At 39.3% G+C, this 27,892-nt stretch overlaps 1 protein-coding gene across 8 annotated transcripts in view; it reads right to left on the bottom strand.

The window, feature by feature from the left end:
- The window catches only part of LOC119777832 (teneurin-3-like), a 488,332-nt gene that overhangs the window by 177,324 nt on the left and 283,116 nt on the right, over positions 1-27,892 (bottom strand). For all 8 annotated transcript variants that reach the window (XM_038276831.1, XM_038276836.1, XM_038276833.1 and 5 more), the window contains one exon: positions 17,634-17,901. In XM_038276831.1, the coding sequence (XP_038132759.1) occupies positions 17,634-17,901 (268 nt within the window). The remainder of the gene's footprint in view (positions 1-17,633; positions 17,902-27,892) is intronic.

Raw genomic sequence — 27,892 nt, 5'->3', positions numbered from 1 at the left:
AAGTTCATCTGTCCCAGTAGGATTTTCTTGACATTTGCTCATTTGAATCTGTCAGCTAAAGCCAGAGTTTGCAAAGAAAACATACAAATTCAACGTCCTGCAGATATCCTGAAGAAAATCACACTATAGAAAAAAATCCATGTTTGTTTTATCTGGTCACGCTCTGCTGGAAAGGTAAACATGTTTCTACTTTCCCACATGTAACCCCCCCCACACACACACCCACTGTAGCAGTCTCCATGTGTTTACAGAGTTAGGATTACACCTTTTGTCTCATAGGCTTAAAGGATTGTACTGTCTTTTAAACTAACAGTATATAACAACTTAAAAAAAAAGAAAACAGTGCAAAAAATAGAAATCTAAATACGTCATTTTTTCTGGAATCTTGAGGAGGTAAGTGAGAAACTTTACTAATGAAAGGAGACAATAAACATTTAAAATAAGAAAATAATAATTGTATTATCTTATTTCAACTGCATTTTATCTAATTATCTTATCTTAAGAGTAAAAATACTCATTCCATTGGCAGATCATCTTATTTACCTACTCAAGTAGAAGGTGAATACACCTAATTTAAGAAATGTTTACTTATTTCTAGATTCAGAATCAGAAATACTTTAATCCCATGGCGGAATTATCTTTGTTACACGCTCCAGGTATAAAAACAACATATTTACATAAATACAACATTCCACACTAAAAATATAAATATATATACATGTGTAATTATATATATATATGTGTGTATATGAGCAAAAGAATTAATAAATACATGTCACATAAGTGTCAATTACGTATTCTATGAATCTGAGTGAGCGAGGCGTTATAGAGATTGATGACCACAGGCAGGAATGACTTCCTGTGGCGTTCTGTGGAGCATCTGGGTGTGAGGAGTCTCCTGCTGAAGGAGCTTCTCTGCTGGTCACTGTGTTATGGCAATGGTGTGAGACATTGTCCAGGATGGACTGAAGCCTGGACAGCATCCTCCTCTCTGCCATGGCCATCAGGGAGCGCAGCTCCTCCCCCACAATAGATAGTTTTTGCAGTGAAGTTTTCAAAAAAGCAGCAAAATCTAAATATAAGTAAGGCAACTTTTCTTAAAATAAATGTGTTTCTCCTTTATTTGAGCTGAAAAGTAAGACAATCAGCCAAAGGAACAAGATGGTTTCCACTTAACTTAAGTAAGAACAACTCCAATCCAATTACAAGTCCATAATATCTAATCATCTTATTTTAAGGGCACAATTTCTCATTCCATATGCAGATCCTATTGACCTGCTGAAATTAAGAGCAAAAAAGAAAAATTTGAATCAGTTTCCACAATGAATTAATGCCCCTGTGTTAAACTATGAGCCATAATTTGGCTTCTATAACAAAATGAAAGTTTGCAGAGAGAGTTAAAGAGCTAATCTGACTTTGAGAAATTTTCTAATTTAACTAAACCCAGTTTTTGAACGAACCTAACAAAGGGACAATTTATTATTCAAAGAATACGTTCATATGAGCTTTAACATGAAAAGCAAACAGGCTTTTCCATCCCGGAAAGCTAGACATTACCCAGCTGGAGAAAATTACCGCCACATACATGTATGCCTGCAGCAAATTACCGAGGTCACAATGTCTAATTAATGACAGGACCCTGGCTAACGAGCCTCTATAATTACAATTAGAGTGCTCTCTAACAAGGCTGTGTGATTAACAATTAGAACCTATTATAACAAGGGTCCCTCAATTAATACCTGCCAGTAGGCAAGATGTGAAGACGGAGAGAACAAGAAAAGGATGGGGGGGGAAAAGCAGGATGTGGGGGGGGATGAGACCTAGCCTCTGTGTGTTCTGAACCTCCAGCAATTCTAAAGTATTTAATCAAAGGCGTAAGATGTGCTCTGCTCATCGATCAAACAGCGGCCCACTTCATCAGGGTTTATATTTCACACCGTATGGAGAGCTAAACCTCTGACTGATATTTAATTTTCTTTATATTGCGGTAATGCCAGTATTACAATGAAGGGAAATCTCATCTTCAGTTTAAACAAGCAAAGACATTTTCATCAGCCAAAGAAATGAAAGGTAAACCAGCACGCATCTCCGATGGATGAGCTCGGAATCCTGGGAGATATTTTCATTTTGAAGCTAAATGAGGAAACTGCTTTTATTTTTTTTACGATGCAACGTTTTATCAGTTAGGCCTCAGTGTCATAGTTGGAAACCTAAAGCTATAATTGTTCAGTTAAAGGTTGCAGGAAAACCCTTTACTGCAGCAGGCCTGCAGTGAAACTGAATGTTAAAGCAGCGCTCCCTCCTATCTGCTAGTTAGTGCCATTTACAAGCGTTCCTCCCTCCCCCGGGAGTCGGGGCCTACCCGGAAATTCTCTGTTAATTAGAGGAACTTTGGGAGGTTGCCTCATCGACTCTAAATACGCTAAAACCAACACAGTCCATCAGTGTTGATGTGCTTTCAATCCATGTTCCTCTGATTTTCATTCTTTTTTTTATACATCACTTCCATATCCGTCCATCACCTTTTGGCTGGAAACCTGGAAAGAATTGAGGCCAGTAAACCACACTGACACATAAAAACACAGCTGTGAAAGTAACACCCAGCGACTAACCAGGATGTCTGAGGGAGGCACACATGCCGTCATGCGATAGCTCACGGTTTGCTCGGCTTGGAAAGTCCAACAACATCAAATAAAGTAAAATGACAAAGATTTTCAGCTGCTTCTTCTTATGCCTAAAAGCCAAACGGAGAAATGTGTCCTGCTTATCTGAAAACACAGGAAAGGATTCAACATTTGAGCAGAAACTGTCTCTGCTGGAACTTTGCTTAGAAGAAAGGATAAAAAATGACACAATTAAAGAAGAGAACCAATAGAGGAGAAAAAGGGAAACGCTGCAGGCTACGCTGGAAGTGGTTTAGAGTCTGTTAGGCTGGGATGCATACTGAAGAAATAAACGTCTCCATAACAAAATGTTGCTTTCAAATAATAAGCTGCACATTAGGCCCATGTTGACAGCAGTATGTAAATTCCTTGTCCCATCTACTTCAATTTCTCTCAGAAATCTAACAGAGAAATGCTTTTATTACCTTCACAGCCATTCCTATTATTTCAGCAGCAAAGTGTGAAGAAAACTTGGAAACCATGAAAGTTAAACCTTGAAAATAGCCCCAATAGGCTCATTCCTTAAGTAAATATATCAGTTGGAGACTCAAGACCAGAGGAAAGGCCCAACATGGCAGAGCTGCAGCAAGCTCTCTGATGCTCTGTCAGTGTGCTTTAGTGCCCTGGAAAATTATCACAAATTATTTTTGTTGGGATCAGAGGTTGATTGCCTTCCAGTCAATGAGTCGATGCAATCAACTGGTTTTACCTAAATAGAAAACTCTAAATCAATCTGACTGGATGATCTGGTGAACTGTACAGTGCCTTGAGATGACTTGTGTTCTAAATTGGCGCTATAGAAATAAAATGAATTGAATTACAGCGTCTGATCAGGAGATGACGATTCTCTTGAGATCTTAATGTCCACAAATCCTGACAGAATTTTCTTTTTTAGTAAAGATTGATGTTTAAAAAACCAGTCAAGCACCAGCCAAGGGCCACCCCAGGACAAACCAAGGACCCACCAAGGACCAACAAGGGCCAGCCAAGGACCAACCAAGGGCCAGCCAAGGGCCAGCCAAGGACCAACCAAGGGCCAGCCAAGGACCAACCAAGGACCAACCAAGGGCCAACCAAGGACCAACCAAGGGCCAGCCAAGGGCCAGCCAAGGACCAACCAAGGGCCAGCCAAGGACCAACCAAGGACCAACCAAGGACCAACCAAGGGCCAACCAAGGACCAACCAAGGATCAGCCAAGGACCCACCAAGGACCAGCCAAGGACCAACCAATTACCAACCAAGAGCCAGCCAAGGACCAACCAAGGGACAGCCAAGGACCAACCAAGGACAAACTAAGGACCAACCAAGGGCCGGCCAAAGACCAGCCAAGGACCAACCATGGGCAAACCAAGGGCCAGCCAAGGACCAACCAAGGGCCAGCCAAGGACCAACCAAGGACCAGCCAAGGGCCAGCCAAGGACCAACCAATTACCAACCAAGGGCCAGCCAAGGGCCAGCCAAGGACCAACCAAGGGCCAGCCAGGGGCCAACCAAGGACCAACCAAGGGCCAGCCAAGGGCCAACCAAGGACCCACCAAGGGCCAGCCAAGGGCCAGCCAAGGACCGACCAAGGACCCACCAAGGGCCATCCAAGGGCCAACCAAGGACCAACCAAAGGCCAGCCAAGTACCAACCAAGGACCCACCAAGGACCATCCAAGGACCAACCAAGGACCAGCCAAGGACCCACGAGGATCACATAAGTAGCTGAGGCAGGCTGCAGATGGGAAGATACAGACTAAATATTACATCCCATTAAAAAACTATTTCATCTGTACACAAATAATATTTGCAGCGGTGTTTTTTCTCTGCAAAAGTTGCCACATCTTTCTCCATTCTCTTAATATTACTATAAAACTTGCATTTCTTTATTTCTCATAAAATATTTCCATATCTTATATTATTACATTCAACACCAGAGCAAATTCTGTCTATAAATAACACACCAGTTGGCAAAGTCCCTAAATAGCATGATGTAATTGCAGAACTCTCTATGTAGATGATGATAGCATATATGCAGCTGTGTCTAAAAGAAGGGTTAAAATGCTGACCTAACAATCTACTGAGATGGTTGTGGATTGTTGAAAAGAAAGAAATGTAAGGACAAGGTTAAAAAAGAGGAAGAAATAACAGCTACTAAAGTGAATAACATGTGTTCCAGTTTGCCTGATGGCGCTAAGATCAACCTCTGCAGTTTCATGAAGGCCGACAGTTATCCCCTTAAAAAAATCTGCATAGCGCAGGTAAAACATTTAATCAAAGCACTTTGAATTGCTAAGGAGAAGGAATTTAGTCCAAAAGATGCTGGAGTAGGAATGAGAGAAATACCAGTCTGTGTTTGTCTGTTTGTAAAATACAAGCGTTGATGCTGAGTGTGGGCATAATCAGGGGTAAAATGACTGGAACCCCGGTCCGTTGAGCTGAGTCAAGCTTGTTTTCAACCAGAACTAATCTTATAGGCCTTTAATAACAACAGCCCTTCAACAGACACGTCTAGAATCTGTAATTACATTCCATTAGTAGCACGTACAATAGGCTGGAAACGACAGAGGGATTAGAACAATGGTCTCATCTATGCATGTACTGCACGTGTTCTACAGTAGCTAGCAGATGGAGATTCTGCTTGTTTTTCCCTCAGATGACAGTAATTGTAACTACTGCTTGCATTGTACATGCATGAAATGTAGCGGCCTCAAACAGCTCTATGATGTAAAGCAATCAGCGTCTGCCTGTTTCTTTGAACTCCTACCCACACGTCGTCAGACAGTGGCTCTTTACGTCTGCACTAATTCTCCTAGATACCCCCAGAGATGGAGCAGCAGCGGCGCTCTTTCACCGGGTGATGTGTTGCTTATGCAAAACGCCTCTTCCACTTCAGCAAATTTCCAGAAAATGTTCTGACATTTCTTATCTTATCCCCCCGACTAGTCGGCTAGTGATAAGCGTTTAAGCTCCAAGATGTCTCAAAGCTAAATGTGTTGCACAGGTGCTCTGATGCAGCTGAAGGATAATGTTCTCCAACTGTACAAAAGGAAAGCTGAACTCCTGCAACTAACAAATGGTTGGTTTTATTGAAAGAACCTTAAAGGGGTCATAGAATGATTCTATAGGGTATGTGGTGCTGGTCCTTAAGGTCTCTGAATAGGATGTGTAACATTGGTTGGGCTGAAAATGGCATATTTGCTGTTCTATGAGCCCTAATGCAGCCTGGTGAAAAGCCCTACAATGAAACGACAGGTTTTCTTCCTTTTATGGTATGATCATGAATATTTAGATGAGCCGATTGGTTGGTTTACAACGAGCGAAGCTGCTGAGCAAAGACGCATCATAGCAACAAGCACTCACTCACTGAAACATCGAATTGTTGATATTATAGGGTGACCAGACGTCCTATTTTTCCTGGACACGTCCTACTTTTCATACCTACAAAAATGTCTGGGGGGAATTTAAAAGTCGTCTGGGATTTTGGTCGACTACAGTGCAGCAGGTAGTCAAAACACACCGGGCACTTGAACCGAGCCGTCAACTCCGGTCCTGGTCTGGGAACCCTGGTGGACGGGGGCAGGGAGCCAGCGGGGGACTAAACTTGACTCAGTGAAGGTAGTCTTGACACCGACAGCCCAGTGTTTCCCTTTCTGGTTTGTGCAGCAGAATAGTTGAAGGTGTGATGGCTCCATGGATCCCCAGCAGGCCTCTGAGGGGCTGTGATTGGGTGCCTGCTGGGACCATGTGCTTCACATACGGCAGTGATTCTCCAGGAAGAGGCACCTTTTCTTCAGAAATAACAGGATCATCCTAAATGTTGAGCTAATTCAGTCTTTTTGATCAATCAAGTATTTCACACTGGAGCTACTGATAAAACAAGCATTGCTTCTAATCAAATGAGCAAGCTTAAATGTTAGTCCCTTGCCTGGAGGCACATCGACGTATCTAACCCACCACCTCCAGCTGAAGGCTCCAACAAACAAGGCAAGGTTGTTTCATTGTTTTTGCCTGAAGGAAAAGCGTTCCTATTTATCTGCATCTTGATTTTGAAAAAAAAAAGATTCATTAATAACACATTTAACGGAATGAAAAAAGAAAAGAAGGAAGAGTTGTGGACATGGATGTTCTTTTTTATATGTGCTAACCTTTAAATAAAACCCTAAATCCAGTGTTTTTTCCCCATCATTACTGCCACTGTATTAAAAATATACAAAGTTATGGATGTTTTTAGATTTTCAAAAATTGAAGAAACATTTATTCTACACTTAACCATGGTAAGCCGGTAATCTAACCGAGACACAACTTACTAACATATGAAATTAGCCTCAGTAATGATATAATTATAGTTTATTTATTCAGAAAGTGGGCTGCAGGCTACCAGGAGGCTAACACAATGAATAAGCTGCACAGGTTGGTACCGCTGTTCTGTCAGATGAGCATACCTGGTCAGACCAGCATACCCATAGTCAATACCTGTTTATCCCTTTAGTTTTGTATGGAAAATACACTTTAAACTACCTCAATGGGTGCATTTCCCTTTAGTCATGTAAAAAAAAAAACTATTTCATTACTTTTAGAATAACTCAGAGCAAAGTTAGAGGACATATATTATAGTCTGATGAAACCTAACGTAAACACTTGCCATTAAATCCAAAATGTAGGATATATGTAACGTAAAACGCAGCATAACAATGAAAAACAACAATAAGCAAACCAATGTGGTGGTAGCAGCATCGTGCTGATTTTCTTTACATGGACGTCGTCTCTGAAAACTCAAACATGGATTTCATATTTTCCATTTCCCCTTAAGTCAAAGCATGCAGCTAGTCAACCCTGCCAGTGAATATAACTTCTTCAACATTTTCCAAGCCAAGGACCCCCAAACTGATGGCTAGATGGAGCGGGGACCCCCTAATTATATATATTGTATGAAATTGTTTTATATCATACTGGTCCTATAGTCACTCTATTACAGATGGAGTAATGTAACTAAAGTAATCCCTCCCTGGGATTATTAAAGTATTTCTGATTCCTGGTTGATGGGACAGGTATTGTGAAGGAAACGGTGCCCAGCTTGAAAGAGCTCCTGTGTGTCGCTGAATGTGAGCATTGATGACTGAAAGACATCTTCTGCCTCCATTTATGTGTTTACTACAGTGTGTTGAATTCATGTTAATGTGAATTTAAAGACATTTCAATTAGTGGAGAAAATTGCAGGGGGGGAATATAAAAAAAAGTCTTATCAACCAAAACTTTCACGAGCCCCATGCAGAACCTCCGTGGAACCCCTAGGGGTCACGGACCCCCTGTTGAAGACCTCAGATTTAGAGATTTGACTTTTTATTTTCCTGTTTTACCATCTCACTGCTGTCTGACTCATAGCATTAGGAGAATATTGCTGCGTAGATCCGATCAAAACAGAGCAGGGGTCTATGGCGTCTGAATTGTCAGTCAAGGAGCTCTAAGTGCCAAAGTCAGATTTTCTGTCAGATTATAAAGTGTCTGGTGTGTTCAGGCCTTCAATTGGACCAGAACAGGACTAGGATGTTTCATCAAATGCAAATTAGATGGCAAATGCACTGCTAGTTTAAAAGTTTTCTAACTTTCTTTGGCAGCCCTTTGATTTTTTATGCTTCCCACAAACATCATGTATTTTTTTTTACATCAGGAGTGTTTGGTATCATAACAGGGGTATCGGATCCTAAATGCCTTTATTTTGGACCTGAATGTATCCGTTCAGAAACCCTGGACTCACCACTGGAAAAAGTTGGAATCTAGATAGGTCCTTTTGTCTTAAAATAAGTGCATTTGGTCTTTAATTGAGGAGCTAAAAGACATTTTGCCAATAGAAAAAGACAATTTACATTTAAAATAAGAAAACACAATTGTATTGTTTTATTTCAAGTGCATATTATCTAATTATATTATTTTATGAGTAGAAATACTCATTCCAATGGCAAACTATCTCATTTATCTACCAAATTAAGGGTAAATACACTTAATTTAAGACATTTTTACTTATTTTTAGATCATTTTTCTAGTGACTAGCACATACATCAAGCCTCTTTTATCAGGAAACAGTATCCTAGGATTGTACCGGTGCCCACCCACACGTATAGCCGTGTGTTTCTGACTGACATGTGCATCTGCATGATCTGCTGCCCATTTGTTTCTCCAACAGGTGGTCTCCCCTTCAGAGCGTGTGCAGCGTGGGGCGACGGCTGGCTAAGCCCAGAGTCTTAGTCTTCGACATAAAGCGAGTGAATTATCACCTCTAATGAGGACATTTGCACACCCTCATGTCGCATACCACATTAATCCACCTTTCATGGGCCAGACCCAATAAATATCAGTTACACTGACTTATTCTGTGCGTCTCTTGTTGCAGTGAACTGCCACTCATGGTACCTAAAGGATTGTTTAACTAAAATTCAATCCAATGCTGTTTTCATAAAGATTTTAAAAGTTCAAACTGATTATTCAGGTTGAAAATTGGTTTGATCTAATTATTCTATTTGAAAAAAACAGCATGGTTTAGGAGAACCTTTTGCATCCATAGCAGAACCTGCTTCTCTGATTATAATTTCACATATCCTGCATCGACAGAAAAAGAAAGAAATGCCTGCTGATGATGTGGACCAGCACCTGTTCTGATCAGGCTTATTTTCAGCACGGCACTCCAGCTATCGGAGAGCTGTCTTCAGTTACCATGGTGATACAGTTTCAGACCAAAACAGTCTGGGCTAAGCTCCGTTCTTTTTCCTTTTTTTCCAGTCTTACACGTGCTCAGATCTTGTGTCGCTTCGATTAGAAGAAAAGATGGATTAGTGCGAGGTTTTCCTGTTTAGAAGCGTCTACACAGGAAATCTGGGTCTGGGATAAATAAGCCAACAAGTCAAAAGGGAAAGAAATTGCCTGTGTGTCATGGTTTGTTGGTCAAAATAAACCACAGTATGTTGTCTTTATCATGTGGCTGGAGTATGACAGTTTCTGATATAAACATTTAAATCAAACATCAGACTGAATTCCAAACCACCCTCTAGTGGTTTCACTGGCGTTCCAATTTATTAAAGAAACGCCAGAGGAAAATATCTTTACCGGAACATAAAAGATGGCGGTTAAAAGGCCTTGAGAGGCGATGGGACTTAACGAGATGTTAAACCTCTCGGTGAGGGAAGTTGAGGAACATGAGGGCTGATGAAAAATATTCATTGATATTTGAGGAATTCCTAATGTAGTCCAACCCTTTAACCAAGTATCAAAGTTAATTGCATGTTTGCTTAGGTTTAAATGTGAAGAAATACAACCCCTGATGTAAAAGCTCATGTCCTGTACCTACGGTAGCCCAGACGTGCAAACCTCAACACAAATCTTTAGAAAAAACTGCAAATAATAAAAACAAAAAACATGTCAAAACACACAATGACATTAACTTGAAAAACAATGTTATTTAGAAAGATAACAACATATTCAGAAACAGGACAAAATATTCTGCCTTTATCTGTTTAAATGTTGAATGATCAAGAAAAAGCTAAATTATTGCGGATTTAAAGCCAAACGGCGCCGTCGTCCAATCAGAGAGGTCTGAAGTTTCCACCTCTTCCAGTAGGTTAATGTCATCGTGATTCCTCCTCTGACATGGGAGCTGGCTCCAGGGGGCCGCCTTTGGAGCTGGTTGACAGTTGCCTTTTGTATCTTTGCTTCTTTTTCTATGTCTGCTTCTGTCTCCTTGAACCTCAGTCGGCCTCAGCAGATGGCCACTCACACTGAGCCTGGTTCTGCTGGAGGTTTCTTCCTGTTAAAAGGGAGTTTTTCCTCTCCACTGTCGCTACAAGCATGCTTAGTGTGAGGGATTGCCTTCCAGTCAATGAGTCGATGCAATTAACGGGTTTTCCTTAGATAGAAAACTTTGAATCAGTCTGACTGGATGATCTGGTGAACTGGAAAGTGCCTTGAGATGACGTGTTGTGAATTGGCACTATAGAAATAAACTGAATAAAATAGATTCACAAAATGTTGTTTTATTGACTATAATTTGGTTTTGAATATTTTGTTCTGTTTTCTTTAATAAGCAGTTTCAATAAGCAGAGTACATATAAGACAGTGTCTGTCTGCTGATGCCAATGGTAAATGAACAGTTTTAGGAGAATAAATTCTACCTCTACCATCACATCCACTGCTTCATTACAAATATAACTTTTTCTGAAATTCTGCCAAATAAAAAAAAAAAACAAGAATACTTTATATAAGAAATGCAATTAAAATTATGCACTGTCAAACAGTTTATCATAGAAAAATCCTCCTCCTGCTGTGCTACTTCCTGACGTCTGCGTGTTGATCAGATGTCGAACGCAAAATAAACAATATTTGATATGGATTAAAAAAACAACAAAAGCTCTTCTTTCCAGAGCAAAAACTGTTTATCCAAAAACATGTTTGTTTTAGGTTTCTGTTTCTGTTAAGTTTTTCTTTTATTATTCAGTTTTGCTTTGCTCTTTGTTTTATAGGTTTTTATGGTTTAGTTCTTATTTTGTTGAGTTCCTTGGGTTTTTCTCAGTTACTGTCTCAGTCTTGGTTCTGTTATTTTTTCTTTTTAGTGTTCACTTTTGCTTTACTCCTTGTTTTCTAGTGTTAGTGGTTTTAGTTTTATTTTGCGGTGTTAATTCCTAGTTACTGTTTCAGTCTTCGTTCTGTTTTTGTTTTCTTCTGAGTATTCAGTTTTACTTTACTCCTTGTTTTCTAGTTTAAATTGTTTAATTTTTATTTTTCTTATGTTCTCTGGTTAATTCCTAGTTACTGTTTCAGTCTTGGTTCTGTTTTAGTTTTCTTCTGAGTATCCAGTTTTACTTTACTCCTTGTTTTCTAGTTTAAAGGGTTTAATTCTTATTTTGTTATGTTTTTTGGGTTATTTTCAGTTTTCTTGGTTTCTATTTGTTGCCCTCTGCTGCCCTCTTGTGTTCTCCTTCTTCCCTATCTCTTTCCCTCTCTTGCTCTGTGCACACCTGCTCCCAGTTTGCTCATTAGCCCTCTCTTTGTTTCTGTCTCCTATAAATACTCTTGCTGTTCTGTTCGTCTTTGCTGGGTCCTCGTCTAACCTCATCAGTCTTCCTCCTGCTCGTCTCTCTGAGCCTTCCTTCTGGTTACAGTTCTTCCCCTGATGACTCCTAGGTTTTTCGTAACGTTTGACTTGTGTTTTCTTTAGATCTTTGGATTCCTGTGGTTATGGACTTTGTTTCGCTACCCTTCATTAAATCTACTAAAAATGTACCTCTGCCTGCCTGCCTCTGCTTTGGGTCAACAGTCCTACCAAATCTTGACAGTTTGTTTTTAACATGGTATGGTTCCACCGAGTGGATTTATTTTCAGATATACTATTGCACAGCAAAAAATTAAAGTATTTTTTCTTAAAATAAGTAATTTTTTTCAGGAGGTAAGTGAGACACTTTGCCATAGGATCAAGACAATTTAGATTTAAAATAAGAAACTACTGCATTCTTATTTTAAGTGCATGTTTTCTACTTATATTACTTTAAGAGTAAAAACACTCATTCCATTGGCAAATTCTTATCTACCTGCTCGAATTAAGGGGAAATGCACTTAATAAAAGCCATTTTTACTTCTTACTAGAAAGTTTTTGCAGTGTGGATGGTAAATGGAAAAGCAGCCATTAAAGTCCCATGTTTCCATGTGCGCCTCCTAGTGGTGGCTTTTATCACAGAGAAGGTCAGGCTGCCGTCAGTTGGAGCTGCTCCAGAACCAAGTCAGTCTCTGTCAGCGCAGACAGAGGAGCAGACCCGGGAATTAAGAAGTATAATCTAAGTTAAGCTTGCCTATATATTGTAGGGAATATAACTCACTGTGCCTCATTGATGTGAAACTAATAACACAGAATCTTTGGATTCCTTCCCTAAAAATCTACAACAGCCTAAAGTCGAGGAAGATTAATTTTGTAAAGCCGCAGCATCAGAAGCTGCAGGAGGAATGTTGACCTAAAGGTCATTATCTTCCTGTGAAACTCAAACACAAGGAAGAGAAGCATCAGCATGAGGGGAAGATGTGAAACACAGTGAAGCTACAGTCGCTGAAACGAATGAGAAGGTTTCTAAAGGACAGCAAGTCCAGGTTAAAATGCAGAGACTGTCCGAATATTGTTCCTGGATTTGAATCTAATTCATCTAAGAAAGGTGAGAAGTTATACTTGGTGAGGAAACATTAGCAGAAATTGATTTATTTCAGTGACCCTATCACCAAGTTATTTTCTTTTAAAAAGCAAACAAAGAATGAATAAATAAATAAATAAATACATTAAAACTCATGAACTCCATGGAAACACGTCTCTGACTTCTAATTTCCATAAAGAACCAGCTTGGTGTTTATATAAGCTGCTTTCTAGAAGCTGCATCTTCCATGTTCCTCGCCCAGGCAGTCTGAGCTGTGGAGAAGAGGGGACGGATGTGTCTGACGTTATGGAAGAAGGAAGGAAACAATAGCAGCGCAGGAGATTTGATTTAAATTACCTCCAAATTTCATTTGGATTTTATTCCCCCTCAGGCATAAATCTCCACAGCTGCAGCTTTACTTTTTCAGGTTTTCTGCCACTTCTCGACGTTGAGGGCCTTTTAACAATTGTATGAAAACAGGCCTTGCTCTCACACGTGAACCAATCCAAACGCATCAATAGCAAAATAATCCAAACACTGAGTGATTTTCTGATGAAAATTAAAAAGAAACATATCTCTCCTATCCTAGCTTCTCTTCATTTAAAATCCTCCTTCTCACATATAAAGCCTTAAAGAAATAGTACACCCAAAACATGATTAGCCTTCATTTTCTACTCACCCCCATGCTGAACAACACTCTGGAGTACTTTTTTGATATCTCAAATGCATCTGGAGATCAGGGAGGCTTCTTGCTGTCTGCTGACATTCAAATAATGGAGGTCTATGGCGCCCGAGGCAGAAAGGTCCATAAAAGTCCACAAAAAACGTGTCAATATTCCTCCATACTGCTCGTCCAATGTATTCCAAGTGTCCTGAGTGGGTAGCATCCAGAATTTACTCGAAACGAAGTCATTTAGAATGTTTTTAGAGCATAAACAGTAGTGTATAGGATTTCCTGAAAGCGCGCGCCGGCGAGTTCATGACGCTACGGAAGCCGGCAGACCAAACCAGCGCATTCAGCTCGGCAAAGAACTCATGCTCTTCCTCAACACTGAAGTCCTCAGACATTTTTCTTTCGTTGTTTCTTTCTTTGCACAGGTAAACAGCACATTTCTTCTTCTACGCTTGCATTATCGGCAGAGCAGACGCTGAATGCGCACTTTCATCTGGTTTGGTCTGCCGGCTTCCGTAGCGTCGTGAACGCGCTGGCGCGCGCTTTCAGGAAATCCTATACACTACTGTTTATGCTCTAAAAACATTCTAAATGACTTCGTTTCGAGTAAATTCTGGATGCTACTCACTCAGGACACTTGGAATACATTGGACGAGCAGTATGGAGGAATATTGACACGTTTTTTGTGGACTTTTATGGACCTTTCTGCCTCGGGCGCCATAGACCTCCATTATTTGAATGTCAGCAGACAGCAAGAAGCCTCCCAGATCTCCAGATGCATTTGAGATATCAAAAAAGTACTCCAGAGTGTTGTTCAGCATGGGGGTGAGTAGAAAATGAAGGCTAATCATGTTTTGGGTGTACTATTTCTTTAAGGCTTTATATGTGAGAAGGAGGATTTTAAATGAAGAGAAGCTAGGATAGGAGAGATATGTTTCTTTTTAATTTTCATCAGAAAATCACTCAGTGTTTGGATTATTTTGCTATTGATGCGTTTGGATTGGTTCACGTGTGAGAGCAAGGCCTGTTTTCATACAATTGTTAAAAGGCCCTCAACGTCGAGAAGTGGCAGAAAACCTGAAAAAGTAAAGCTGCAGCTGTGGAGATTTATGCCTGAGGGGGAATAAAATCCAAATGAAATTTGGAGGTAATTTAAATCAAATCTCCTGCGCTGCTATTGTTTCCTTCCTTCTTCCATGACGTCAGACACATCCCTCCGCTCTTCTCCACAGCTCAGACTGCCTGGGCGAGGAACATGGAAGATGCAGCTTCTAGAAAGCAGCTTATATAAACACCAAGCTGGTTCTTTATGGAAATTAGAAGTCAGAGACGTGTTTCCATGGAGTTCATGAGTTTTAATGTATTTATTTATTTATTTATTCATTCTTTGTTTGCTTTTTAAAAGAAAATAACTTGGTGATAGGGTCACTGAAATAAATCAATTTCTGCTAATGTTTCCTCACCAAGTATAACTTCTCATGTTTTGGGTGTACTATTCCTTTAAATGGCCAAGCTCCATCTGATATCAGAGATCTGATTGTTCCTTATGTTCCTAACAGAGCACTTCGCTCTCAATCTGCAGGTTTACTAGTGGTTCCTAGAATTTCTAAAAGTAGAATGGGAGGCAGATCTTTTAGTTATCAGGCTCCTCTCCTGTGGAACCAACTACCAGTTTTAGTCCGTGAGGCAGACACCCTGTCTACGTTTAAGGCTAGGCTTAAAACTTTCATTTTTGATAAAGCTTCTAGTTAGAGTGGCTCAGGTTATCCTGAGCTATCTCTATAGTTATGCTGCTATAGGCTTAGACTGCTGGAGGACATAGGGATCCCTTTTTCATCATTCTGCTTCATTCTATCTCTATTCTCCCACTCTGCAGAATCTATTAGTTCAATCTCTAACGTTCTGCTCTCTCTGCTTTTTCTCATAGTAGCTTCATCTGGTCTGTTCCTGTTTGGCTGTGACTCCATCCTGCAGAGAAATCAACACCTTTGTTTCTAGATGTTGGAGATTGGCCTGTTTTCCAGTGTAGTCCTGTTTCTCTGACTGTGACTAACTGGATGTGTTCTCTTCATCCTCTGGCATGGGAGCTGGCTCGGAGCTCGTCTGCCTGGCTGTGTGCTTCCTGGACTTCGGAGCTGGTTGACAGTTGCCTTTTGTATCTATGCTTCTTTTTCTATGTCTGCTTCTGTCTCCTTGAACCTCAGTCGGCCTCGGCAGATGGCCGCTCACACTGAGCCTGGTGCTGCTGGAGGTTTCTTCCTGTTAAAAGGGAGTTTTTCCTCTCCACTGTCGCTACAAGCATGCTTAGTGTGAGGGATTGCTGAAGAGTCAATGAGTCGATGCAATCAGCTGGTTTTCCTTAGATAGAAAACTTTGAATCAATCTGACTGGATGATCTGGTTGAATAGTATCTATAAAGTGCCTTGAGATGACATGTGTTGTAAATTGCTGCTATAGAAACAAAGTGAATTGAATTATGGAACCAACTACCAGTTTTAGTCCGTGAGGCAGACACCCTGTCTACTTTTAAGGCTAGGCTTAAAACTTTCCTTTTTGATAAAGCTTCTAGTTAGAGTGGCTCAGGTTATCCTGAGCTATCTCTATAGTTATGCTGCTATAGGCTTAGACTGCTGGAGGACACAGGGACCCCTTTTCATCATTCTGCTTCATTCCATCTCTATTCTATCTGGTTCTGCTGGAGGTTTCTTCCTGTTCAAAGGGAGTTTTTCCTCTCCACTGTTGCTACATGCATGCTTGGTGTGAGGGATTGCCTTCGAGCCAATGAGTTGATGCAATCAGCTGATTCTCCTTAGAAAACTTTAAACCAATTCGGCTGGATGGTCTGGTTGAAATGTCTCTGTAAAGTATCTTGAGATGACGTATTGTGAATTGGTTGTACAGAAATAAACTGAATCGGATTGAATCTGAGGCTCAGGTTAGATCCAGCTATGTAGACTGCTCTTTTTAGCTAAACCTTTAAATATTAAACTATAAACTGACGTTGAACAAGAATGATCCAGCCCAGGGCATGTTTGACTGATGGACTCTCAGCTCCGTCAGACGGGAGGATGACATTAAACCTGTTGTCTGTTAAATCAAAGATTGCTGCAGAACAAATCTCTCAGAGCTTTGGGTTATTATGAACCTGGAAGCCTCTCTGTTAACATTAATCCATTGAGCTGTTTGACTTTTCATTCCTTAGGGCTCCTAAGTCTGTGATAAGGGTGGACTTTGTCCTGTCTGGCAGAGCAGACCCTCCATGTGTTCGCCCAAACGCTGCTGTTTAGTCTGAGCTCTGAACAGAGGAGTGGTTTCCATCAGCTGACTGAACAATGAGAGGTTTTAACTGGCTGCCTGAGAGCGCTGCTGGGTAACCCAGAGGGCCCTGAACCAAGCCGTCTGTCTGCCGAGGTGAGCTGGTTTGAGGACTTTTACTGCAGTTAAAATTCTATTAAGAGATTAGGAAAGATCTCCAATCAAACAGAGACTCCAGCCTCCCTGTCTGAGTGTTTACTCTCTTCTCAGCATTTGTTCAGAGGGTCAGGTTTTTACAGTGCAGGGTCACACCCTTCCCAGCATGCACCTCCCCCACCGGTACCATCTCGGAGACGAGCTCTAATGTTAAATTAGCTTCTGGAAAAAAACACCAAAGCTTCACTGACACTACAATAAAAAATGTAGAAAATTATTTAGACTGTTTTGTTTAAACGAAAAAAAAAAAAACCCCGCCATGCTTGGATTAGATCATGGCGGATACGCTAGTTTCACATCTATGACATGTATCAGTATCATTCGGATCAAAATCAGATGTTCTTAGCTTCCTGTTAGTGAACGCAGCTCTGGTAGAGCCTGCAGTCGCTGACAGCTCGTCAGCTTGGAAGGAATAAAACGTTGCTGACATCTCAGGAGAACATCAGAACTAATGAAGAGAACAAACTTTTTCACTTGTTTTATCAAACTGTAAACATTTTGATGTTAAAAGCTTCCCTACACTGGAAAAATCATTTAGAAATTAGTAAAAATGTCCTAAATTAAGTGTATTTAGCCTTAATTTGAATAAATAAATGAGATAGTTGCCAATGGATCCATTGGTTCTTCCAGCTCACACCAATGTTCAACATGCAGCAGGGCTGTTGGCCTGAGCCTGATTACCTTGTTTCCAGAGGCACATTGCTACCCAGCACCCAGCTGTCCTGCAGCGGGACGCTCTCGGGGGGCGTGGTCTGCAGCTCGGCTGGTGATTTGCCGGCCACGGGGGCCGGACTCCCGGTAGGAGGAGTTAGCTGGCGCGTTGAGTTCAGGTTCTGGCCAGCGTGGTGCGTGGAGCTCAGGGCTTGGTTCAGAGCCGTCACTGAGGGCTGCTGGCGGTGAGGCGGCGGCACAGGAGGCAAGGTGGAGCCATGGTGATTGGACGGTTGCTCTGTTAACGAGAAAACACAAGCAGAGGCTTTGAGGATTACAGTTTGTTTTTTTCACACTAGGATAAAATTTAACCATGATGTAAACGTTTCCTGTGGATTAGCTGAATTTAAATTAAGAAAAACAAAAAAATCAAAAAATTATACTGATTGAAACTCTTCCAGGCAGATGAATCTCTACACTGGAAAAAATCGAAATCTAAACAAGTAATTTTTTCTTAAAATTAGTGCATTTTTTTCTTGAATTGAGGAGATAGGTGAGACACTTTTCCAATAAAACAAGATGATTTACATTTGATGACATAATTGCATTGTCTTATTTCAAGTAAATTTTTTCTAAATATCTTATTTTAAGAGTAAAAATACTCATTCCATTGGTAAATCATCTCATTTACCTGCTCAAATTAAGGGTAAATAAGATATTTTTACTTATTTCTAGATCGTTTCTCCAGTGTGCCTCCTCAAATCAAGAAACAAATATTTATTTTATTTTTCCTTTTTTGCAGTGTGTTTGCTCTGCCCTCCCCTGGCCCAGCCATCCTGCCCAGTGAATTAGACAGTGCAGGCTGGAGTCACCTTTATAGTGGGCATGGAGGGGACCTGGTGAATCCACGTCACCATGAGGACCTGTCTGTGGTCTAAATGGTCTCAGCCTTAATGAACTGCAGATCTTTGCATGTTGCGTCCCTGAAAGCGGTGAGAAGAGTAACTCTGCTCTCAACTGGAGGCTGAATACTGATTAGAAGCTGGCGGTCACAAATCACTGTTGGCTTTTTTGTGGAAAATATTTGCTTAAAGCTGACCTGCCTTTAGCTTCACTATTGCTTTTTTTCTCTGTGTTTTTCCGCTCCTTTGTCGCTCCTCTGGGTTCTCGGAGCGAAATGAATGGCAACGCAAGAATTGATTTGCATAAAGAGCATCACATCTCCATTTCCCAGTCCTGCTGTTATTTTGTCTGTGCAGCTTTGGTTGGAGCGAAGAGAAAACAAAAGACAGAGGAAAAGAGAGGCGTACGGGAGCGGGTGGGTGAAGGAGGACATTGTGGTCGGGGAGGAAGTCTTCACTCCTCCATCTGCTTCAGGACTCCTCTCTATCCATATGCTGCACTGCTAACTGATTGATTGTTTCAGTTCTATAAACCCGGAAGAATAAGTGCTGGAAACAACACAAACACGCACGCTGATTGCTTTCTAATTCATTAAGGCTGATTTTATGCAATCACTGCAAATGTAATTCGAAACATCTTCTGCAGCCACATGATGGGAAACAAGAACATGCTTGTTCTGTGTGTTTGATGAAAAACCTAATTTCAAGGTAATTTGTAAGTAGAGCTGACAGAGATAGACTCAATCATCCTTAAGTTTGGCAGCAGAGCTGCTGAGAGCAGCCGATTTTTACTCCGCCTGCTAAAGAGGAGCGGCTTGTTAACGTTGTGAGGATGGGAACATTTGGACACAATTGGAGACCCATGAAGATGCATCATTACACCTGTAGAAGTGGGAGGAAATAAAACCTTCTGTTATTTCCTGTGTCGTTAGAAGTCAGGATGTGAGGTTTAGACCAAACATTGGGTCAGGAAAAAAACTCTTCATAGAGCCTTTATTGAAGGGAATAGGATCAAACGACACGCTGTGTAAGGATGTGGATATCAGTGGGTGGTCTCTTTGACTTTGGTTCCTTAAAAAAGGGAATTAAAATATAGATTCAGAAGCTTTCTTTCTTTCTTTCTTTTTATGCTTTGCTTTTTGAAGTATAAACTTAACAAGGAGAACAGACACAAGCTTCTGCCATTGCCAAAGAAAGTCTCCTCAGATATGATGAGTTTGTTGCATTAAATGCCAAATTTTACCAAAAAATCCTGGATTGAAACCAGCAGCTCCTAAGCAACAAAAGAGAAGAAATGAGTCATTTTGTTTTTGCTTATGCTACGTTCAGACTGCAAGCAGCAGAGGAAGCAGAAGCAGCTAGTTTACATGCATAGTCAATGGTTGACGCGCATCAAGGCGCAGCAAAAGGTCCCGCCGTGCGTATTGAGCAGCTGAAGCAGCGCCTCATGAGCTTCTTAGCATCTGAGGCATGTGACGCGCTGCGAATGCAGCAGCTGCTGGAGTTGGAAAAGTTTAACTCTTGCTGCTCCCTGCGCCGCATCAACCAATCAGAGAAGCTGATCTTGAGCTGGCAGGGAGACAGACACAGCGCTGCTGATGCAGAGCGCTATGATCACTCCTCTAACGCCTTAATTCACTTAAAATGTTGAAACCTGCCAAATTAATATGCTTGTTTTTATCATTCCGGTGCCGGCAGTTTGGATTAGGTCTACATATTCTCATTATCAGTGCGTATGAAATCGTACGAAAAGTTATGCACACTGTTTCGTACGTTTTGGACATTTTTTACTTTAAAAAACCACATCAGTGCGCATGCACAGGCAGACAGAAAAAAAAAAGCAGATCCGCGGACGGACGGAAAACTGGGAAAAACAGTGCAATCATCACTTATTCATGTCTCTAACTACGTTGCTTGCTGTTTTATATCTTTTATAACTGACTGCACAGATTAAGTTAACTACTTTTTACCCACTGATCACAGCAAATATAGCTGCCATGTTACAAGCAAAGAAAGGATAGGGTAGCTCCTCCCAACGCGCATCAGACCCACTTTCTGATTAGGCAGCAAGAGCAGCAAAGATGCTTCAGCAGTATGTAAGAACTAAACTTGTAGAAGCATGAAAAATGAAGCAGCATGAGCGTTTTTGATGCTCCTGCTGCGTGCGGCCTGAACCTAGCATCATTCTTTTGTTTTGATGTTGTCACCCAAATCTTCTTTTCTTTATTCCGATGCTTCTGTCATCTCTGATCAGTGGATTAGTTTCTATCTAGTTAATATAAGTGTTAGTTTAATATTTTGAAACTAATATCCTCTGAGGAGAAACAAAAAGCTTCTGTGTTACCAGAACCTCCAAATCAAATGAAAAATTTTGCAGCCAGAGAAGCGGTGCACCTTGGAATCAGCAGATCAGCCATGAACTCGCACTCACAGTTAAATGGGAGCTAATTCTTCCTGCAGCCGGAGAACAGCCACGGCCGAATCATCAACAGGACAATAATCCCCAACACACAAGCAAATGTGTGACAGAATGGATGAAAAGAGAGTAGAAAACATGGAGGTGCAATGGCCCAATCAGAGCTCAGCCTGATAGAAATGCTGCGGTGGGGCCTTATGAGCAGATTGAAATGCCTGCAACGCTCAATCAGCTGAAGCAATTTTAGGCCAAAATACCTCCACACTACGTGATGATGCTGATAAATCATTCAGTCCTTACTGGAGGTAACTGCTGGGAGAGATGCTTCAACAAGCTAATAAATCACCGCCAACACTTCCTGTTTCCACGTCCGTTTCCACAATCAGCTGCCTTTGCTTTTGTTTTCATGTTAGTGGAAATATAATCATCTACTTTCAGGAATCTGGAACTTTCCTGCTGCTGTCATTACCGCCCAATGGGCTGGATTTCTACGCTCTGTCTGTGAGATGAGAGGCTGGGAGATGTTTGGAGTGCAGGATAACACAGTGCTGCCCCTCCCCCACATGCTGCTGCACACTGCTGCTCAGCTAGCTGAAAAAAAAGGCTTTAACACTTTTCTTTCTCATACAAGAACGCTGAATTAAAAAAATGTTGGCAAAAAACAAATAATTACTTAATATAAGAATTCATTTACAGATATATAAAAATGAATAATGAAAAGAAAAAAAACATGAAAAATAAGCCCAGGTTAATTAAAATGTTTTTATACTTTTAGCCCTTAAATATTGTCGAAGTTTAAATAATCTTTGCAAACCAACAGGGACTATGTTTAATTTAAATTATACTTTATTCTTATTATTTTGTTATTGACCAAATCTTTAAATAAGAAGATATGAGTGATTATCAAATTGTATGTAAAACCTTATGATTTTTTTATGTTTCTAGATTTTTCCCAAATAGTTTCTGATTGAGCTTTTTTTCTTCTCTATAATTAACAAAGTGTTTCCATGTTAGTTTAAGATCACTAACAGTTTTATATTATTCACCCGTTCAGTCTCATGTTTTTAGCCCATCAGTTTATCTGCTGCTGTTTGTAAGCGATGGAAGTGGAATCAGCCTGATTTTATAACCCTGTAATAAAATCAGGGTGAAAACCCTGGTTTAATCGGCCCCTTTAAACCAGATTAAAATCAGTTTATTAGTAGATTATTGTAGAACAGCAAAAACTCAAATTAGATAAATTTTAAAGCAATTTTCATTTAAAAGCTGCAAATTTAACATTAAATAAATGTTAAAATAAATTCCTTTTAACTATGATCAACAATTGGAAAAAATCAAAATCTAGATGAGTCAGTTTTTCTTAGATTAAGTGCATTTCTTCTTGAATTTAGGAGGAAAGTGAGACATTTTGCCAATGGAACAAGACAATTTACATTTAAAATAAGAAAACACAATTGCATCGTCTTATTTCAGGTGCATTTTATCTAATTATCTTATTTTAAGCGTAAAAATGCTCACTCCATTGGCAGATTACCTTAATTACCTGCTCAAATTAAGGGTAAATATGCTTTAATTAACACATTTTTACTTATGTCTTGATTGTTTTTGTAGTACTCTGTACTCTGGGTGCCTGAGCATGACCCTTAACCCCACACTGCTCCCTGGGCGCTGGGCGCCCTATGATGGCAGCCCACTGCTCCCCATGGGGAGGGGTTAAATGCTGAGGTAAATTTCTCCAATGTGAGATCAATAGAAGCTCAATTTCAATTTCTGTAGAAATATATTTTTGGGTCTTCTGTATAAATTGAAAACTTTCTGTATATCAATGCAATGAATTGTTTCAATAATAAAATATTCCATCAGTTATTGTGATGATTATTTATGAAATTCTGCAGATTTTATTTAATTAGAAATATAAATAAATAAATACAATTCAAGTAAACAAAAGATTGGAAGTTGGAAAAATAAAATCCAAACTGCTTGTCAGTCGGTACCAGTTTGCTCTTCAACATGTTTAGCAAAGGATGCATCTGCAGCGAAACCAACTTCTATCATCAACGTGTTAAAAGTTCTGCTGTTTCTAGCGCTTTGATGGTGAATCAGGAGTGAAAATATTCACTAAAGTCTCACTAGCATGTTGCACTCTGGATTTTATTAAATAGGTTTTCCATGTCGAAAAAGCTAAATCTCAGCCAACCAAAATAAACCCTAAGTAACAAATTAAGATTAGGCATCTAGATTTTTTTACATAATATTTTTTTTCTGATGCGTGAAACGTATCTTTTGTTTTTGTAGTTTTACCAGAATAACTGCTTTAAATGGTTTCTTCCTTCAGAAAAGACATGTTTTTAGAATCTTTAAACTTAAAAATTATTGGATTAATTGATTAGTTTACTATCATTTCAAATAATGATTACTCATCAAATTATTTGTTTTTATTGTAAATAATTTAAATGTTACCATACATACCTTTATATGGCAATACAATGATCATTTTTTAAAAGTTATATCAAAAGAAATAAGGACAGAATACTAAATATTAACAATGAACAGGAATGTGACTTTATTGATAAATAGATATATGAAAAAAAAATCCTTTGAATATTTTTAAATATATTTTAAGGGAATACAGGAAATAAGCTGGAATAAAAACAAAGAAAACCAAAAATATGATCCTAGATGACGGCTGGGGCAAAAACTGGACACAACCTTTCTGCAGATGAAAGGAAAATAATTTAAACATACAACAAATAAGTTTAATTTAAACCATCTACAAACTGTCATTAAATGAAAAAAGGTTATGAAGCTATGAAAGCGGGACATGAAAGACATTCTCATAAATGAATATTTGATCATTTTAGTCCCCGTAAATTTCTAATAAAATCAAATCAGCTAAAACAGCATCAGGAAAAAAATCTGATATCAACTATTCCATGATTAATTCATAAAATTACACAAACATGACATTAGTAGGATGTTAATTCATTTAAAATTGTTTTTATTTGGAATTAAAAGGACCTGCTACAACTGATTAATTCAGAAATATAGAAATGAATATTGTTTGAGAAGAATACAATTTTTTAGGTCTAATAACAGATGATAAAATTTGTGGAAAAACTTTGAGCCAGTTTATACACTGGAAAAAAATCTAAATCTAGATAAGTCATTTTTTCTTAAACTAAGTGCATTTGTTCTTGGAGTGTGGAGGTAAAAGAATCATTTTGTCAATGGAATAAGACAATTTACACTTAAAATAAGATCAAACAATTGTGTTTTCTTATTTCAAGCGCATATTATCTAATCATCTTATTTTAAGAGTAAAAATACTCATTCCATCAGCAAACTATCTCATTCATCTGCTCAAAAAAAGGGTAAATACACTTAAATTAAGACATTTTTACTTATTTCTAGATTGTTTTCCACTAGAAATCTAGAAATCTAGATCTAGAAATATGTAAAAATTGTCATAAATTAAGTATTTACCCTTAATTTTAGCAGGCAGATAAGACTATCTGCTGTCTACTCTTAAAATCAATAATTAGATAAAATGCACTTGAAATAAGACAATGGAATTCTGTTTTCTTATTGTAAATGTAAATCATGATGTTCCATTGGCAAAGTGTCTCGCTCACCTCCTCAATTCAAGAAAAATTGCACTTATTTGAAGAAAAAATGACTTATTTACATTTCTATTTTTTTGCAATGCAATAAACTGTGAACTCTCCATTATTTATTTGCTCCATGTTTATATTACTGTCTGAGTGTTCTGGGTAATAATTATAAATGTGCACTGGAGCCATGATTTATGCTGCAAAACCAAACTAAATATAGATATCACACAGATCTACATGAAGCTGTCCTGATATTTGGTCTATTTACATGATGCATAAATAATAGTGGTAAAGTAAATAAAGAACCCTTTTCAAGGTAGCATTCAAATATTGTTTTTTTAATAGAGACAACGGTCATAATTTCTGCATGATGTTACATTTCAGACATCTGTGTTAAAATGATTCTGTTGTTTTCTTCTTGTGGAAGGAAAGGAAACGGTTTGAATGATCCAGGTTATGATGCTTTATCAAAGTAGCATTGTTTTTTAAATATAAAGGATCAGAGAATGATGCTGATCTGTGGTGTTCTCCTTGTGTGGGTTGGATACGGTGCTGAGCAGCAGAGGAAAAGCTTCCTGCTTGTTTTCAGACAGGCTGGAGTTTTAGTTGGTGTCTTTTAATTTGCTAAAGCTCAGAGTGACTGTACATGATGATCAATATTCATTGGTTCGTTATTAATTGGGGTATTTCATTCCTTCCACAGTGATTTCATAGCAGAGCCCTCCTCCCACACATATTGCTGGGTTTAGCCAGTGAATGTGAGGCGTCCCACCGCTGAACTAAAGCTGATCCGCCTGTTGCAGAGCTCCAGGAAAAATAATTGCTTTTGTCTTCAGAGAAAACATAACATTAATCAGTCAAATCAGAGGAAGTCTAAAGGAGAATTACATTTTTCTTTGGACAGAAAATCAATTATTCAAATTTATTTTATTGTAAAAATTTTTTCAGGAAGTAAAACTCAAATATTATATCGAACAAGGTCATATCAAACAACCCCTCAAAGAAAAATGATCATATCCTTGTTTTTAATCACCACATTAAATCTGTGCGACTGAAACATGAGGATTTAAATTTAATTCAATTCAGTTCATTTATGTCACATGTCATCTCAAGGCACTTTACAGTTCAACCAGATCATCCAGTCGGATTGATTCACAGTTTTCTATCTAAGGAAAACCAGTTGATTGCATCGACTCATTGACTCAAAGGCAATCCCTCACACTAAACATGCTTGTAGTGAAGAATTCCCTCAAAGTAAACCTTTAGTTTTTTTTGTTTTGTTTTTTTAAAGAAGGTCAGATGTAAATAAAGCAGATAAAAAGTATAAAGCAGGTAAGTAGAAAGTGACACAAGTTTTAGACGTGGCCAAAGCGGCTGTTATCAACGATAAGCTGCAGATCATCAGCCATAAGGAAGGTACTAAAAGGTAGAGGAGGAGCAGTCTGAAGCCCTTCTATGGGACCGATAACGGCTAATAACAACCATCTAATGGCTGATCACATCAGAAACAGGTGATCAAAGCTGGGTTTCTGCTGGACCTCAGCAGAACCGCATGCTGACGACCTCCATGCTGCACTGAGTGCTGAGATTAACATAGTTCTCAGAAACATGATGTGTCTCCTTTCTGTCTTTGGGAATCTCTACCCCTTTAAGAAATTTAATGTTGGTTTTTTCTTTTCTGTAAAATTTAATCATCAAAGTTAGAAGAAATTCTACACAGGAGTTATTTGACTTAAATAAGTGAATAAAGTATAGAAACATTTCACAACATTCTCATTTTCTGAGACAGATCTGGACGTCTGCAGCACAGATATAAATACCATCCACCCAAAAGATGAAAGGAGGAAGTGGAATAAACAGCAACAGACAGCAGAGTGGTTGCTAAAAAAGGAGGAATTAAATATATGTGTGTTCAGCATGTGTGGTTCATTAAAAAGGCAGCATATCTGTTCCATCCGAAGGCTAAATGCCGCCCAGTAACGCCCATCACATGTCTCGGTTCTGATGGTGTAAAGATTAGCCTCAATCCCAAAACCAAAATGAGTGCTGATGCTTCATTTCTGCTCAGCTGCATCTTTCTCTGCCTTCGATTTCTGAACCTCATCATCTTTCAATCAGTGAGAGGAAACAACTAGAAGCATAGAAGCATCAATCTGTTGTAGTACCTGAAACATTAAAAAGGTGTTTATTTTTCTCATCTCTGAGCTGCCCGTCATGTTCACCTTGCAATGCACACACCCACTCTCAGATCAGGGCAGACACGGGGTTCACTTTCTTCCCCCAAGATGTTTTTTTCTGTGCGTTGAGATAAGCTCCATTCAGGCTGATAACCTTCCATTGGGAGACGACCCCTTGTGTTTGGTTGCTGCGTTTTCCACCAGTCCAGTTCTGACTCTGCTCCTGATATCAGGGATTTTAAACTCAGGTTTGCATCACTTCCACATTCAGACCATCTAAGATGTGAATCATAACTTATAAAGAATGGTAAAACTTCTCAGCAAACACTGCAACAGTTATCTATTGACTTTAAGGAAAACATATAAATGGGCAGTAAACTGGTCGCATGAAAGTCTGCAACATTTAAAGGAAAAGTCCGGCCAGCCGTGATAATATCGTGATAATATTGTATTGTGATCTATATCGTATCACAACATCAGCGCGAATACTCACCCTACTGTCAAACATGGCAGCATCATGCTCTGTGGTTGTTTCTTTGTATGGAACTATGTTTGTCTACTTTTAAGGCTAGGCTTAAAACTTTCCTTTTTGATAAAGTTTATAGTTAGAGTGGCTCAGGTTATCCTGAGCTATCTCTATAGCTATGCTGCTATAGGCTTAGACTGCTGGAGGACATAGGGACCCCCATTTCATCATTCTGCTTCATTCTATCTCTATTCTCCCACTCTACAGAATCTGTTAGTTCAATCTAAATTGAAATTGATTGTTTGTTGGCAGGGTTGGGGAAGTTATGAGTACATCTCCCACTCAGATACTGCAGAAGGATCTGTGAATGAGGTCAGTAGAGGCCTCAGTCAGGATTCTGACTCCTGGTTTGTTTTTATAACCGTTTAAAATCTTTAAATTAATTAATTTAAATTAATCTTTAATTTAAATTCTAAAACCAAACAATAAACAATACAATACCAAACAATAAAAAAATCAGCCAATCAGCCTAATTCATACATTTAATTTATTGATTTTTTTGTGTGTGGAAACCTTTTCTGTCTGTGCTGTTTAGGTCAACCTCACACCAGAAGACTGCACTTAAGAGAAACAAAAATAAGTAAGAACATGAATGTTGCATTAGGGCCGCTACATGACATCATCAAATCCTCTCTTTATGCTCCAACAACAGACAGG

The sequence above is a fragment of the Cyprinodon tularosa genome, unplaced genomic scaffold (genome assembly GCF_016077235.1).
Source record: "Cyprinodon tularosa strain WSP-4 unplaced genomic scaffold, ASM1607723v1 ctg128, whole genome shotgun sequence".
NCBI classification, from domain to species: Eukaryota; Metazoa; Chordata; class Actinopteri; order Cyprinodontiformes; family Cyprinodontidae; genus Cyprinodon; species Cyprinodon tularosa.
The sequence above is the reverse complement of the archived record's forward strand: the minus strand, read 5'-3'. Positions and strand labels throughout refer to the sequence as shown.